The sequence below is a fragment of the Tupaia chinensis genome, unplaced genomic scaffold (assembly GCF_000334495.1).
Source record: "Tupaia chinensis unplaced genomic scaffold, TupChi_1.0 Scaffold000316_1, whole genome shotgun sequence".
Lineage (NCBI taxonomy): Eukaryota > Metazoa > Chordata > Mammalia > Scandentia > Tupaiidae > Tupaia > Tupaia belangeri.
Window position 1 is genome coordinate 9,162,038 of NW_006159809.1, and position 18,463 is coordinate 9,180,500.

Here is an 18,463-nt window from a genome sequence, read left to right on the forward strand (position 1 = left end):
TTGTTCTTCTTCATTATATCCTTTTACACGATTATACTCTACTTTTCTCCAAAGGGCTACATCACTTGCCACTCTTCCTTCCTTTCTGTCCTCATTTGTAGGTTTTCTTTTGTTTGTTTGTTTGTGTTGCTTGAGGGTGCATGATGCACTCACTGAGAGTGGGGGCAGAGACAGAGGGACAAAGAGAGAAAGTGAGAAAACATGCCCCTTGACCCCATGGAGAACAGTCATGTTGCAACCTCTTCTCCTTTTGGAATTTTGGGCATGCACACACATGCACCTGATGTGTTTTTTCAAGCGGCTGAGTCCAGGACTTGAACAACACAGTCAAGCATGTGGGATCCAGTCGCCTTAATCATTATAATACCAGCTGGCCCCATCTGTAGCATTTTTAGAGTTAAATATTTCTTAGTTTCCCCAAAGATGGGCTTGTGCTTTCATTTCACATTTTCCTGGTTTGGGATTTTTTTGTTGTTGGTGGTGGTGTTGATGTTTTTGTTTTTTTTTTGAGAATAAGGCAAAAATGTCTTTACCCCTTATTTTAAAACTGGAAGTCCTTAGAATGTCTTTACCCCTTATTTTAAAACTGGAACTCAGTGGCTTTTAATCCATTCTGCTTTTTTTTAGCTCCATTACTCTGCCCAAGCGACTATTGTCAAAGTAACCCAAGTTTCTTATCCAAGATCATTTTCTGGCTTCATCTAACTCAAACTCTTGCAGTAGAAGACACAGCTAACCTCTTCCCTCATTTAAAAAAGGCTTTCTTCTCTTGATATCCATTACCACACATCCTCTCTTCATGGCTCACCAGTTCTTATATTTCTGTGCAGGCTTTTCCTTCTCATCTAGAACTCTAAAGAGTAGACAGCTCCAGAACTCAGATTCCTCCCATTCTTATACCTACACTGTTTGGCAAGGTAATCTCATTGTTCTCATGACTTCAGTGCAAAAGTCAAAGGAGCATAAACTTTGGAAGAAGATAGATTTGGGAATGAATTCTATCTAGTTCTGATACTTTCTAGGGATGTCAGCTAACCTCCCTGAACTTTAATGTTTGTAAATGTAAAATGAAAGTATAGAATCCTTAAGATCTACCAGGACCCTTACAGCTCAGAACAATGTATCTGATTATATTTGAGGGCTAGAGAGTAAACAGGAAGAGAAGCTAGATATTGCTGAGAATGAGAGAGGCGACAGTTGCCAGATAGACAAAGTCTGATGTGATACAGCGTCAAGTGCAGACCAGAAACTGGAGTTCACAAAGAGGAGCCCATCAAGGAATTTCCAAAGACTATAACTTAAGCGGGCCTAAAGGGCAGGAGGGACAGTTTAATCACAGGCAACATGATAAATTTGTCCAAATTCCTCGTTGCACAGCCCAGTTTTCTCTGGTCATGGCATTTGTTTTTTTGAAATATATCCTATTGAACATCCCTGTCACTAACCCTTTTCCCTTATACGAGCCATAATTTGCAGGACATAGGAGTGGTGAAAAGTGAGTTCCATATTCTGGGCTGTCCAAATACATAGCTTCCTCTTATTAGAGCCTTCGGTTCTATGCTCTTCTTAGTGCAGTAGAGACTGGATCTTTCCTAGTGCTAGCAGGCATCTAAAATGGTCAGGATGATAAACTTGAGCTCACTGTTACTGACCACAGTGAGTACTTGGAGGGGCACTCTGCCAAGTCCTGTGCAGGAGGACTTGTGGAGTCCTGTATCATCTTCTGGAATGGACCTGAAAGTGGACAGTCCTTAGGTGGATGTTAGGCAAGGATGTTCTGTTCTAGGCGGACCACATCTATTGAGTATAGACTGATGTAGGCTACAGTTTCCTAGTAAAGAGAGAACTCCCCTGTCACACTGGAGTAGGTAAAAGTATGCTAGGTCCATACCAGATAAACCAATCCTTAAGTCTTTTGTGGGTACAATGTGTTTGAGAAGAAGAGTTGGAGGATAACACCAGCATATTGGGGGGAAGTGGGGCAATAAAACTATCATAAATCGCTAGTGGGAGAGTAAGTTGGTATACCCTTTTGGATAGCAATTAAGCAATACCTAGTAAAGTTAGAGTCATAGTTCCCTAAAACCTACAGTGATACATTATAAAGTCATAAAACCTACAGTGACGCGTTATAAAGTCATAGTTCCCTTCCACCCCCAGTGACACGTTATAAAGAAATTCTTGTTTTTGCTTACTCTATCCTTCAACAGGAGACAAGCATAAGGATGTTCATTGCAGCTTTGTTTATAATAACAAAAAGTTAGAAACTGATTGTCCGTGAATCTGAGAACAGGTAAGTACATGGTGGTACATTATTGTGATAGACTATGTTGCAATAGAAAAGTATACAACAGCTAAAATGAAGTGAGCACAGTTATGTGTACATACATGGAAAAAGTCTCGAAGAGTGTTATTTTGTGTGAAAAGCAAGTTCAAAAAATAAACATACAATACGACCATTTTGATAAAGCTTAATATGAAAAACTATAGTATATTATGTACGGTCATATGTAAGTATGCCACATCTATTAAAATATAAGCCACAGATACGACATTTAGAAGAAAAATAGGGAGGCAAAGCATTAATGGGACAACTGTTGAAGATATTTTATAGTTTCATCATCTATACTAGGGAGAAATGTTCACCTGTTGAAATATTCATTTTGTAAGCTAAATAATGTGATGGAATGTATAAAAGAAAATGAAATAAAAAATGAAAAAAAAATGATAAGCCACAAATTCAAGATAGTGATTACCTCTGAGAGAAAGGGAAGTACACATAGGGAGTTGCCTGTGACATTTTATTTCATAAGTTGGTAGTGGATAAAGAATGTCATTAACCTCTTTTTCTATACTTTTGTTGCACCTCAAATATTTAATAACTAAAAAGACATTGTTGGTGAGTAGCAAAGGTTAGACGTGAGTTCATGGGGAGTCAGTCCAAGGTTGTCCAAGTCAGCTCCAAATCTGAGGTTCAAACGGTCATCCACGAGGCAGCCAAGGAGTTAAAAGTCAGGTGACAGAAATATCACCTGACTATGAACTGGTGGTATGGAACTGCCTGGTGGTGACCAGTACTGGGATTGTTTTTGCTGGGCCACAGAAAGTGTGTTAGTTTGGGCTGGTTGGCTTCAGATATGAAAGCGCTACCGTTTTTTGGTTCTGTTGACTACCTCTGAGATTTGTCTTGCCATCTTCATCCAAGCAACTGAAATGTTCCTGGATGTTACTCGGTCAGGTTTTACCCTTAATATGCATTTGCCACATAAGGGTTATATGTTAGGGATAATGCTATGATGTGCCAAGGTCTCTGCTGAGCACTTTCATGCACTAACTTAGAAAGACCACATGATACCACCATAGGGGGCCATTATTATCTCCATCTTACATACACGCAAACACTCTGAGAAGTGACATGTACGTGGTGGTGGGAAACAGATTAGAAACCAGACTGAGTCCTGGTACAAATTCTGTATTCTCTCTGTCACTTCTGTGGTGCTCAGACTTGGTATGTAATGGCACACTGGACACAAAGACATGAGAGACATACAAATGTTTTCTGGAGTTTAAATTATACTCTGAAATTTGAGATATTTCAACATGATTTTTACATAGCATTACATATAATAAAATAATGGAATTATACTATAGAACAGAATACTGAGAACAGCAGTTGGCATAATGGCTATGTTGCTGGACTTTCATGTAGTTAACCATGGTTCAAGTCCTGGACCCAGTGGCTTAAACTCACGGCAGGGGCGGATGCACGCATACCCAAGATCCCGAGAGGAGAATGGAGGAGAACGGATTGTGGCATGGCCATCCGCCCTGGGGGGTGATTTCTTGCTTTCTTTCTCCCTGTCTCTCTCTGTCTTTCTGGCAAGCACATATGCCCTATAGCAAAACAAACAAACAAACAAACAAATAAAAAACAAAAACCTTTCCCCCCAAAAAAAGAACAGAATACAAATATGCATGCATTTTTAAGAAGAAAGAACTTCTTGCTTTTAATGAGCCACTTCAAACTGTACCTGGGAGGTACCCTTCCACTAAAAAGGGTGCTCCAGAAGAAGGGTTTGTGAAACCCTGAACCACACTACTCTCACAAATCAGATTGATCCCAGACCTCCTGAGTTGTTCTAAGGTAGGTTCTTATTTTTTGCTTTTCTTTTTAGTTTTGCCACAGGGTGCATGCTCTTGTGTGTGTGTGTGTGTGTGTGTGTGTGTGTGTGTGTGTGAGAGAGAGAGAGAGAGAGAGAGAGAAATCATCCCATGGGGAGATGGCCATAACACAATCCTTTCTCTGTCTCCTCTTGGGATTTTTGGGCACATATGCACATGTACCTGGCATGATTTTTAAGCTGACAGGTCTGAGACTTGAACTGTGAAGTCCATCGTGTGAGATCCAGCTGCCTTAACCTTCATACCATCTGCTGATACCAAGGTGGGTTCTTTTTACTGTTTTTGTTACTCAGCATCAGGAGTCTCCTGACAAACCTCCTCTAGACACCTTGTCTATGTGCTCATGTATAGAAGAAATCCCACTAGAATCAACAGTCAAAGAAAACAATAATTTATCTGGTCTCATGTTAAAACAGTATTTTCTACTTATATCCCTCTATATAGGGATAGACTGGCCAAACATTAAAATCTTCAGAGAAGGCCAGTAGCCAGGGAGAGCTTGGGACTCATTCTGAACTCCTGTTGGATATACAGTGATGATTTCAGATAGGATTTATCTAGGAAGATTTTCAGTGATCCCATGACAGTAACAACTAACATTTATTGAGCACTTACTATATGTTAGAATTGTTAATCCTTCCAACATTTCTGTGAAATAGGGACTATCATTTTACTGGGTTTTTTGAAAAGTCATGACATATTTTTCTATGCAAAAATGCATCATGACTTTTCTGATGGCCCAATATTTATTTTATGAATAAAGAAATAGAGCAAGAGAAAAGTAAGGAACTTGTCCATGGACTCAGACCACATGATGTTATCTCTCAATCAACAGGACAAAAGAATAATCACATGCCTCACTTCCTCACCATTTCTCTTAATTTTGCCATAAAGCCTTCTCATGATTGAATGAACTTCAAAATGGAATATATCCAATTTTTTCAGGCACTAAATATCTGAAGACTCTTTTCCTCTCTCGTTACTTTTAAATTTAGAAAAGGCTTTTAGAACTATGTCTCTTGGTAATGGCAGCCTATAATCATTCTGCTCCAGGAATCAAGTGATATGTTCAGAATATGTCATTTTCCCCTGTGACATTAATGGCAAAACCACACTCTCAACCAAACCAAAGAATGACTGTGAGGGGATAGAGAGCCGTGGTTTCCTGGTTTCCACTCAGCAGTTTGAGCCAAGCATTGGCTTTCGCTTTACCTCCTTAAGCAATAAGTAAGATACTTAACCTCTTAACCCCATCTGTGAAATGCTGATGGTAACTCTTTGTGGGGAGTATTTCTAAGCTTCAGTTTTCAAAAAATCATGAAGATGAAATGTGTAGAGGGTACAGACTTTGAAAATAGTTTCCTGAAAACTTCAAAGAGGTTTGGGTAGTGAATTATGTATACTTCAATCTTTTTTTTTAATTTAAAACTGTACATAACAGTAAAACGGTGGGAAATCCTATAGTACACTAATTAAAAGCATGAACATTGGAGTCATACTTTTGGGGTTCAAATCCTGGTTCCTATACTTTTATATTAGTGTGGCAATGAGCTTTCTTTGTCTCAGTATCCTCATTCCTGATACTACTACTAAATAATGTAATTCTCATAACAGCCCTATTAGGCAGATACTATTACTCTCCTTTATTATAGATGAGAAAAGTATTATAAGCTATTGGTATGTATTAAACCTTTAATAAAAGATTATAGATACATACACTTGCATATGTATGAGGGAGTCTTTGAAAAGATTATGTAAAGTGTGTATTAATCACTAAAAGCTATGTATGAATTTCGAAAACTTTTTGCACCAAAATAAACTTGCACTTTAATTATATTTTTTCATGAACTTTTGAGGTCCGTGTGTGTGTGTGTGTGTGTGTGTGTGTGTGCATGTGCACACATGTATGTCTAAAATGGTGGCTTCCTTTTGAATACCTCACACAGGAAAAACAAAAGATAGCAGTGTATGTGCCGTTGCAGTGTGCACTGCTTATTTAATGTAATAGAAAATCACTGGAATTAAAATGTTAGATTTAAAATAACTGTCCAGTCATTAAGTTCAAGAATGATTTTGGACAAATTATTCACTCTCTCTGGGAATCATTTTCCTCACCAGTAAAATGAGGTCAGTGGGTTGAATACGATATAATAATAATTCTTTGACCCATAGTTGTTTTTTTATGCTTCATTTTTTAAAAAAACCTTGGTGTTTGAGAAAGGTGAAATTTCCAGTCAAAGATAGTGATCTTGGTCTGCGCATTCTAACACTCATTTACTTTTCTAAATTACTGCAGAAAACAGCTAAACTAATAGAAGAAAATGTCTTTTCACTGCTGGAAGCTAGGCAGGGTGTCATACATGTGACAGAAACTTAGAATTCCTGCATCAAAATAAGAATGAGGAAAAGACCCACGATCCTGAGATCCCAGGTCATGAGAAGAAAAGCCTGAGGCTGGTGGGGTGAAAAGTTCTTAACGCAGTGATCCAATATCTACATCAGATCATATTCTGATAACTTCATCTTCCTTCTTACCTTGGAAAGAATGCTGGGTCTTTATTCTATCTAAGAAAATAAAATACTACATATAGATTTTCCCATTTTCTTTATCCTGAGGTCCTAAAATTTTCAACAAGGAGTTTGCATGATCTCTAACAAAACTCATCCTAAGTTCCAATACCAGAAAGCCTTGCTGGTTCCTTTTTAAACTCACTACTATACTCAGGCAATATCTTGGCAGTTTGGAGAAGAGACCAATTTTGGAAATTTGAGAAAACATCTTCCCTTGAAATAAACTCATACTAACAACAGGGAAACAAATAAAACAAATTCAAATTCTCTTTTTCAGGGGAATGGAGTGTTTTGCCACAGGGTGTATGAGCTCTCCAGGAAGAGACAAAGAGAGACAGAGAGAGAGAAAATGAGAATCATCTCCCAGGGGAGATGGCCATAATGCGATCTCTTATCCTCCATTCTCAGGATTTGGGGCATGCATGCACATGTGATCTTCAAGCCACCTCTGGGGCTCAAATCACAGTGAGCCATGTGGGAGTCCAGCACCTTAAGCACCATGCCACCTGCTGGCCCCTCAAATTCATTTTTATGATGAAGACATCACATCTCTCTTTTGGGGGGAGAGGCAGGAGAGATTTTTGCTATAGGGAGCATGTGCTCGCCAGAAAGACAGAGAGAGACAGAGAGCCAGAAAGCAAGAAATCACCCCTGAGGGAGGATGGCCATGCCACAATCCCATCTCCTTCATTCTCCTCTTGGGATTTTGGGCATGCATGCACATGTGCCCAGGTTTGGGACTTGAACCCTGGTCAACTATATGGGAGTCCAGCAACATAGCCATTATGCTAACTGCTAGTCTCAAAGATATCACATCTCTAAATTAATAGCAAGGTCACATACAAATACAATAATTTAGAAACAAAAACATATTTACAGGGATCAAGAAAATTTGTCAGTTGAAAAATAAAATAGAAGTAGTGAAAAGTAGGTGGTTACTGAAAAAACAGAAATGGAAAACAAAATAAACAAGTTGAATCCATGACTTACTTGGCCAGATTGAAACATTCTCCTAGAATTCCAAAAACAATGATAGATTAACAAATTCTACTTAGAATATAAAAGAGATGTTGGACAGGTTCAAGAATATAATGAATCAACAAAAGAAAAGTAATAATAAAAAACAGAGGAAAATGTTAAATGTTTTAAGTTGAAGTTTATTAAGTCTTCAGTTGGACTGGCCCAAGTATTACACAAGGTAACAAATTAAATTAATGAAAGAACTCATACCTAGATATATCTGTTGACATTTAAAAAATTATCTGACTCAGTCTTAGTGGCACAGATGGTAGCAATCCCTTCTCCATTCTCCTCCTGGGATTTTGGGCATGCACACACATGTGCCTGGCGTGATTTTCAAGCTGTCTGGTGATTCTATTCTAAAAGACTTACATTGACATTACACACTCTATTCTGCTAATGAAGTGACTTATGAAATCTGTTATAATCTGCCAATTGTTTAAACTGATGAAGTAAAAAAATCTTGAAAGAAAATGATATAATGAAGAGTGTGCATGAAAGGGACCCAATTTACAAATACAGAATCAGAATAGTAGGTCTGACATTCACTTTTATTTGACCTCAGTAAGTTATCTAAATTACTTGAAACTTCGTGTTTTTATCTATAAAACTGAAGTAACAGCAGCCGAGACAGAGTGCATTTGCTACTGCCCGTATCTCTCGCCGATTACAACAATAAACTTTGAACAAAATAAAAAAGCAGCACATGATATGTTGGAAAAGTGACAAGACGGGTGGACTGGGGAGAAGAGTTAAAACCTGGAGAAATGACTCACACAACGGTGAGTTCCAAAATCTTTTCCCTCTTCTTTTCTCTCATGGCTTTAACCTGAGGGTAGATCTTAGTCACATGGCAGTGGTCTGAGATGTCACTTAAAAACCCAATAAAATCCCCATGTTACTGGTGTCAATAGAAAAGGGGCCCTTGTGGTTCAGAGAACATGGGAAGAATATCCATTTTTTTTCTTCTGTAATTATTATTCCTGGATTTGCCCCAAGATCAGCTGTAATGGAGAACTTTATGGCAGCAGTAGGAGGCCAAAACTCCAAGAGAAACTCCATTTTTCTTGTGGATGGACTTAGAAAGAAGAGCCTCAATGGGCCACATAGTTGTGGGTGATCCCAGAGAAAAAAGTGTTGGGGAAGATGATTCCCCCCTCCCAATTCTGTGAATAAAACTATAGTCTTGGGGCCAGCAGACGGAGTAGTGGTTAGGGCACTGGACTCCTACATAGCCAACCTATCCATAGGCTATCCAATCCTCGATTCCATAGGCTATCCAATCCTGGATCCAATGGCTTGAAAATCACACTGGGTGTGTGTACACACATGCCCAAAATCCCAGGAGGAGAAGGGAGGGGAACGGATTGTGGCATGGCCATCCCCTCTGGAGGGGCAGGGGGTTGGTGGGGGGTGATTTCTCACTTTCATTCTCATACCTCTCTCTCTCTGCCTCTCTCTCTAGCAGGTACACGCACCAAATGGCAAAAACCATAAAGATAAATAAATAAATAAATAAAATATAGTCTTAGGTTAATTCCTATGCTGTCCATTTGTAGCTTTGGACTTTGGTCAAATCCAGATGAGTTTAGCCAAGTCTTTGAAAATTGATCTGACATTGAAACTACCACCCATAGGAGAGATAGACTCGTGATCTGAACCCAACCAAGATGATTGTTTCCTAAAGTAAACAAAAGAAAACAAACAAACAAACAAAAAAAAACTCAAAAATTTTCCAAAGGATCTGAGCCTGATCCAGAGTTTAAATAATTTAAAGTTCAAATTTTGCAGGATATAGTTTAAAGTCACTCCACATACAGAGCACCTAGAATATGTGGTCGGTTCTCAAGGGAAAAGGCAATAAGAGGCCAGTTCTGAGAGGCTGAGATTATAAGGTGACTAAAGCAGCTAAATCATTATCTATTAAATAAAGATAAACACATTTGAAATAAATGGGAAGTTAGAAATTTTCAGCAGAGGAAAAAAAATAACTTGAAGAAGAACTAAATGGAAATGTTAGAATTGAAAAACAAATGATCTTTTACTAAAAAATAAGTGGATGAGCTCAGAATGAAGATGACAGAGGAAAGATTCAGTAACCTTGAAGATAAATCAATAAAAATAATCCAATCTGAAGCACAGAGGACAGAAAAGACAAAAAAGAAATGAATAAAACTTCAGGGACATATGCTTAAGATCAAAATGTCTAATATTTGTGTCACTGGAATTCCAGAAGAAGAGGAGAAAATGATTGATGCAGAAAAAATATTACAAAAATAAAATGACTGCAAACTTTCCAAATTTGGTAATGATGTAAGTTTATAGATTCAAGAAGCTCAACAAAGCCAAAATAGGATAAACCCAAAGAAAAGCATGCCCAGACATCATAATCAAATTGTTGAGAATTAAAGTTAAAGAAACAAATCTTGAAAGCAGTCAGAGAAAAACAACACATTGTATATAAAATGATTCAAATAACCACATATAAAATTATTCAAATAATCATAGAGTTCTCATCAGAAATTGGAGTAACAATGGCTACATGAGGATAAAAAAGAAGTGATGGGACCAACAGCTGGTGTAATGGCTATGTCGCTGGACTCCCATGTAGTCAACCATGGTTCAAGTCCAGGACCAGTGGCTTAAACTCATGCTGGGCCCATGTGCATGCGTGCCCAAGATCCCCAAGTGAGCGCACGTGCCCTATAGCAAAAAAGAAATGGTATGTGAAGTATTTGCCAGATAAAAGACATTCACAAATGTTAGATATGATTATTCTAACTGTTCACTTATTATATCTTAACACACTATATTTATTTTCCATTGTATTTCTTCAGTCTTCCCATAGTTTTCCCCTTATGTATACAACAATCCTTCAGATTGGATGCAAATACATCTTTGGTATTATTTATTTTTTTTTACTCTGAATCATTTGCTCTTGTTGAAATGAGTCTTTGCTGATTCATGTCTTGTTTTTGAACAAGTTTTTTAAACTCCATTTTTGCTCAAATATTGCATATATAATAATGGATCTGTCACTGCCTTATAGAGATACTATGAAGATCATATGAGATCTAGAGAAAAATAAAAATTCTTGTGCTCAAGTAGGACACTGTAAGCATTTACTTCAGAAACAGTGGTAGCATAGAAAATCTGAAAGCCTGATTCTTTTAGCCAGTCTCCTGAGAAAGTGTTTTAGACAGAGGCTGCTTTCCCATGTCTCTTCCATAGGTGGATATGGGTGGTATGAGTCAGTGAAGTGTGCTATGTTTTGCCAGCTGACCTAAGCATAGGCCAAGCAGTCACCACACGAAACCCACACAGCTTTTCTCAAGGCATTTCTGGCTGCTGTTTGATGCACATTTGGTCCATATTAATGTTGTTTCTAGCAAAGTAGAGATTCTAACCTCTATCATTCTTTGGCCCAGGAAACTAGCAGTAGTGAAGTTAAGGCACAAAAAGTTAGATTTCAATTTCAACAAGCATAAAAAACCAAAATGATTCTGAAAGTCCAGATGTTCTGATAATATGAATAAATCTCTGATCCCCTCTTCTCTCTCTAATTTCCCACAAACATGCAATAGTCACAAAGTCGCTACAAAGGATACATGAACTTGGCCTCTTGGCCAAACTTACACATAAAGCAAGGCAGCATGAAGCAACACCAGGAAGCTTTGGGGTTGTAAGAGAAGGTGAAGAACAGTGAGATTTAATTTTGGTTTTGATATGATAAATGCAAAAATTCCTCCCATGGGGTGGAGGGGGGCTAGCATCCATTGGCATGTATTATCTCTAGAATTATAATAGTTATCCGTGGAGGAGAGAAGTGAGTGACTGAAGGAACAACTGACATAATGAAGCAATCACAGTCTCACTGCACCAGTGTGCGTACTTAGACATGCATGGCTTAATCTTTGAAACAAGTATATGCTACTGCTTTTCTCTGGGTTTAGCTCCCTGTCTCTGCAAAAAAGACATATTTGCATAAAGGACGGTATCACATAAAGACTGAGCAGGATCGGGAGTGTTGCAGGTGGTGGAGACACATCTTTAGAGCCTCTCGAAGTCCTTGGTCTATACTGAAGGAAAGTCACACTGGCTTTTTGGATTTTATGCTTTCTGTTTAACAGAAAGTGGCAAGGTAAACTTGAAAGAAAGTCGAGTCTAGATCTAGTCTGGATTCTGCTTGGTGTCCTTCGGAACATAATACAACCTCAGTTTTTCCCTCTGTTATGAAGAGTAATAATCCTTTATTTTTAAGATGGGGTCTCCAGGCAGCTCAAATAACATACATGCACATTAGGTACTGATGAAGGAATAACAAGATTTGAAATCTTCTATATGGTACAAGTTCTCTTTTTGGAGACAGGCCACAAAGGCTTGTAGAAAAATGAAGATTAATTCAGATTAGCTCATCAGAGCCAGAAGAACTGACTGTCCTGTAAGTTAGTCCTATCCTCATTTCTCTGAGAAGACTGTTAGAAAATTAAATCTGCCTGTCCTTCCTTTACTTGCCTTACCTTCATTTCTTTTTCCAACATGCCCATATCTAAGTCTGCTACTAATATTACACATGCCCCTGTGGTGCTTCTTTTGTGAGGACTATAGCACTTTTTAAAAAGTATTTAGTGTCCTTAATGCAGGAAAACTGTCCTCTCCACTTCCCCATATACCGTCTTAACTGTAAATAGATAGCATATCTTTGTTATTGACAGTTTTCATCTGCAAGTAAAATGTGGTAAAACTCAAAATAATATTTTTGCTAAGCTAGGTGTAACCATCCCTTTTATGTGAACAACATTTTCCCACACCTGATTCAAATGTCCTTTTGTCTTTTGCTTCCAGAAATCCTTCTTTCTATTCTCTTCCTCGGTAATTACATATGATAACATTTCAAGCGCTTATCTTTCTCACAGTTCAATTATTATATCTCTGAAACATTGACCAATAAAATTAATTTAAATACAAAAAACATAGTCTTCCAAGAATTTGGTTTACTACATTTTGCTCCATATTAGCAGGACGAGTCACTAAGCAAACATAAGGTATATCTTAATGTGACCTAGTCATTTATAAAATTTCACGCACACGAGGAGTGGTGTGATGACCAAAAGTCATCACAAAGTAAACTAAGAAGGGTCCATGTGCAAAGTTCCATGCTTAGGTTAAAAGAGATGAAAAATGATTGGCAGGTTGAGGTTGGCTCTAGGGCACAAATCACAGCTACTCAGAGAATTTCCAGTGTCAGAGACGAGAAGTTTTCTTACCTGTCTTCAGTCAGTTTCATTAAGGTCGTTCCTCTAGTGGAGAAGACAATAAAGGACATTCTTAGCTGTGGGCTGGAAAGGAAGAAATTATATTAGGGCAAATGGAAAGAAAGACTGTGGCATGCCATCCCCTTGGGCTTCCTACCTATTCTTCCCTTTATATTATGGCTGTCAAAACAAGGACCCACAAACCAAAGGGAGTCTTCAGAGCTGGTGTTGCAAGTATTTAGCTAGTGGCTGACTTGAGGCTGTGGACCAAAAATAAGACCCCCTGTGTTTTCCTGGAGGCAGCTTCTAATTTGACATCATTGCTCAGTGAGTGTGCCTTACAAGTAAGAACAATAAAATTAATCACTGCCCTAGGCTGTCTGAAGTAAGGTGCCCTAGAAGCCATCTGGCCTACATAGCTTCTATACAAAGGGGGAATCCCGATAGACAACACTTGACAGTATCCCCACAGGAGCCTGGTGTACACTCTGATGTGTCTGGTGTTCATCTTGCCTCCAAGATGAAATTTACATTCATTATCATCTTTGTAAATCCTTCGTATGGTGTTCAATATTTGGTAGAACCCCAAGAAAATACCTGATGAATTGAATATGGGTCTCATCTCGGAGTTCTAAGACAAAGTGTCTCAGACTGTTGCACTGGCCAGTTTTAGCATGTTTTGTTAACATATGATAATTTTACAAATTTGTGGGGGTATGATGTAATTTCCAGTACAAGAACACAACATGAAATGATTAAATCAGGGTACTTAGTATACCCATAATCTCAGCCCTTTGTCATTACTTTCTGCTGCGATGATTCAAAAATCATTCTAGTTACACTGAGTTACTGTTGAATTAACTACACTTCCCCTACCTTATTTTATTACACTAGACATTATTTCTCTTATCTTTCTGTAGTTTTGTTCCTGTTCATCAACATCCCTGTACTGCGACCCCATCCAGTCCTTTCTACCCTAGTCATCATTCTTATCTCGCTATTTCTATGAGGCCATTTCTTTTCAATTTCTGCATATCAGGAAGAATGTGGTATTTCTCTTTCTATATCTAGTTTATTTCACTTAATCTAATGTAATCCATGCTTGTCCATTTAACCTTCAATATTAGGAGCCACCCTTTTTAATGGCTGAATAGTATTCTAGTGTGTGTGCATGCACGTGTGTGTAGGTGCACATAAATGTGTGTGTGTGTACGTATAGCATTTCATTTATCCATTTGTTTATTATATACCAGCCATTAACATTATACAACCAACTTCCTTTGATCTGAAAGTGGGATCACCATAACATTAATTTCTGTTTAGTGCCCCAACAAATATTCTTTAATATAAGGAAAGAACATACTTACTGGAGACAAAAATTTCTATTCTACTAGGCAGCTGTATTTCTCATTATTAATGAATAAACTGGCATGACTTTTTAAAATGTAAAATAAAGCTCCAATGCAAGAGAGAAAGTATTATACATAAATGCATAAAAATATTTATACACATAGCTATATTAAGACAGTTTAAATTCTTTTTTTTTTTTTTTTTTTTTGGAGTGGTGTTTACTAAACGGTGTAAGCACCTGCCAGAAAGAAAGAGAGACAGAAGGTGAGAAATCACCCCCCAGGGGGATGGCCACACCGCAATCCCTTCTCCACTCTTCTCACGGGATCTTGAGCATGTACAAACACGTGCCCAGCGTGAGTCTAAGCCACCAGGTCTGGGATTCGAACCAAGGTCGACTACATGGGAATCCAGCGACATAGCCATTATGCCAACTGCTGGTCCCAAGACAGCTTAATTTCAACAAGCTGGCTTTTTGAGGCCAAATCTTGAACCTACTCATTTTTTTTATTTTAATTTTTATAAAGCAAAAATTACAGAACTTTTTTTTTCAACAGAGAAGTTTGCATTCTTTAGTCTGTCAAATGTTTCTTGGTATGGCTTCTACATGTCAATGTGCAGGATTTTTGTCAATGTAGAACTGACACTCTGGGAGACTAACATTCAGCTGAGGACTAGCAAGATAGACTGTCATGCTCAGCAATGCAAAGTCACCCTGTAGGGCACTCTCTAGGTAGCCAATTGGTTCATCCATGATAGTTATCAACCTATTGCTTCATAATGTAACAATTTCCCACTCCTGAAATAGTTTTAAACCATATAGTTCCCATTCCCAAGACATTTCTCAAACCCGTCACACCCTCCTCCCCCATCTCTTAGCATAGGACCTTGGCCTCAATTGTCTGACCATTGCGATTGTTTCCTAGCTGGTGTTCTTGCCTAGCATCATTCTTTGCTCTGATTCATTCTTGATGTGCTCCCAAAATTACTGTTCTACCATATAAATCAGATACTGACACTTGTGTACAATAAATCCTCCAATAATTCCCATTGCCTCCAAGGTAAAATTTCCATTTATTACCAAGTATCTGATGCATCTTTGTAAATCTCTAGCATGGTGTTGGATATTTGGTAAGATCCTAAGCCAATACCTGATGAACTGAATGTGAATCTCTTGAAACCTCATCAGGGCCTAGGACTCCTTATCCTAAATGATAACAGTAACGATCGTAATGAATGTAACATATAACTGTGGTCAGCCTTACTGAGCTCTTACCATGTGTCATGCACTATTGTAACTGATTTGCATATATGATCTCATTAAGCTTGGAACAACTTAAAAAAGAGATTGGTACTATTGATATTATTAGTCCTGTTTTCCACCAAAGAAATTGATGCCTTTAAGATTTCCCCAGGTTACTACAGAGGAAAACTAGTGCACCTGGGGCTTAGGGCCAAGCATTTTGATTTTAGCACTTGAGTTCTTAACCATTGTATGAGAGGGTCTTCACAATGTTTATGGAAAATACATATTATTAAAAAAAGCTATGCATGAATTTAAAAATACATATATATATTTACTTACATATATGTATTTACATATATATATATATATGTATATATACACACACATTTGTTTTAGAGAGAGATTTTTTGCTATAGGGCCTGAGGACTTGCCAGAGAGACAGAGACAGAAAGCGAGAAATCACCCACTGGGGGGGATGGCCATACCACAATCCCTTCTCCTCCATTCTCCTCTTGGTATTTTGGGCACACATGCACATGTGCCTGGCATGAGTTTTAAGCTCCCGGGTTGGGACTCAAATCACAGTCAACTATGTGGGAATCCAGCGATGTAACCATTACACCATCCGCTGGTCCCTAGAAATATTTTTTGTACCAAAATAAACTCATAATTTGATTCTATTTTTACATGAACTCTTCAAGTGCTCTGACATTACACTGCCTCCCTTCTATCGAATTCAACTCTAGAAAGAATGAATTTGAAATAGCTTTCCTAGAGGCAATTGGTAAGTGAGTCTACATTAGAGAGAAATTTGGGGTCATCAACATATTGATCTGGGTAATGTTGTCCAGAGAATGTGTCAGTGATAAGGAAGGAAGTCAGCCAAAAACAGAACCAATGCTCAATGGGATGGATAAGATCGGTAGATGAACAGAGAACCAGAAACCAATGGGGGAGAGAATTTCAAGGACAAGAAGCCTGCATCGCATGAAACCTCTCCATTCAGCAGACTGAAGACTAGAAAGTGCTCATTGGATTTGTCCTACAGGGCATCAGTTAGTGGCCTTGGTGACTGTAAGCAAGTAGAAATCAAGGCCATTTGTTAGTGAACTAAGGAATGAGAAGCAAGGATATGGAGACAGCAACTCTTTCAATATATTTGAGTGAGAAATCATTAAAGAAATAGGGTAGTATATGGAGGGAGACATGATCAGAAGATCTATTGTCTTAGTTTTTTGGAATAAGTGGCAAAAGAGGTTAGTTTATGCTTGTAGGCTGTGGGAAGAAACTAGGAAGAAGGTAGAGGAAAATACGAAAGAAAAATAAAGACCTGGAAAATATTGTGACAATGGGCTAAATGAAGCTAACATGGAGAAGCTAACCTTAAATAGGAGTGATACTTGGATCTCAGAGACTAGAAGGAAGGACATACATGTATCTTTTAGGAGTAGGATTGGAACTCGAGGTAATGACTCTTGTCTGTTCCTTTCTGGGTACTTGGTGAAGTGAGAAGCGAGGCTCTTTGTTGTGAGTGATGAGTGTGTGGTATAAATTGGGCTTGAGCACACTGGTACAGAATTAAAATCAAAATGATAAATGGTCAACATAAAGACAAGTAAAAGGACTTTAAATGTTAAGGATCACACTGAGATTAGCAATATTTTATACTAGCATCTCCACTGCTATTAAATGAACCTCCCCCCTGCAGTTCCAGCTGCCTTAGACTACTTATTGAAATGAATAGATAAAAATCACCTATTCATTCATTTATTAAAAAATATCGATTGGGCATGAACTAGGTGACTGGCCATGTCAACTTCTCTGGCCCTCAGTTTCTATACCTATAAAGCAAGAGAATTGGGTTAAACAGTCTCTTAGAGCCCCATCACCCCAATTTTCTTTGATTCTAAGAAAGTGAAGAGTCTGGAACTGTGGAAGGAACTTGGAAGAGAGAAGTCATGTGTCCCTCGAAGCTGGGTGTGGCCTAGTTACTTTGCACGTTTCCTTGTAGGATCCTCACATGTGAACTAAGGTTCAGCCAAGCTAAGGAAACTGCTGCAGTGGCACAACGGAGCTTGGATTCAAACCCCCATCTGCTTGACCTAAAGCCTATTCCACTAGACTCCTCAGCTTCAGAGGGATCTGAAGACAAGAAGAGCAAATAGACACAGAGCAGACACTGTCAAGTGTCCAGAGGCAGATTTGTTTTATGTCACTCCAGAGGACCAATGGATGAGAGTTCAGGAAAGGACATTTTGGCTCAATGACAAAAAGACTTTTCTGAAAACTGGAATTGTCCAACTTTGGACTGTTTGCCTCGAAATGCAGTGGTTTCTCACCAGAACTATTCAAGTTGAGGGTTACTACATGCCTCCTTGGATAAGTTGGAAAGTTCCTTTCCTTTCTAAGTTTCTGTGATTCTCTTAAAATTTCTTTAACACCACTCATGTATTTGTTTCCTTTCCCTGTACTTTTTTTCTTCTCTCTCCTTTTCTCACTTCTCAGCATTTGTTTTCCGAATCATTTGGGATGCAGCTTTCAAGTTTTAGCCCTGCAAAAAGGCCACTTCTTAACCCTTTTTTGGATGGAAAATGTCTGCCATTATCCTGGGTTCAAGGGATAACTTGTATTTTATGTTAGGGAATTTTGCTCAAAGAACTTAATGCTCATTCATGTCCACTGGAAACCTATGGAGGGCATTCAGCATGAAGTGGAGCTGTGTCTGAATTTACAAGGATCAGGCTAGTTTTGTCAAAGACCTTGACAACTTGCTTAGAGCACATGGATGAAAGGTGTCACAGTTGTGTTATCCCGTGGAGGCTACACAGGAAAAGGGAAA

General features: G+C 38.4%; 1 protein-coding gene across 1 annotated transcript in view; it reads right to left on the minus strand.

The window, feature by feature from the left end:
* Positions 1-18,463, minus strand: part of ANTXR1 (ANTXR cell adhesion molecule 1) — a 269,361-nt gene that overhangs the window by 218,111 nt on the left and 32,787 nt on the right. The window contains 1 exon segment of the mRNA XM_027772987.1: positions 13,041-13,112. Coding sequence (XP_027628788.1) covers positions 13,041-13,112 — 72 coding nt within the window.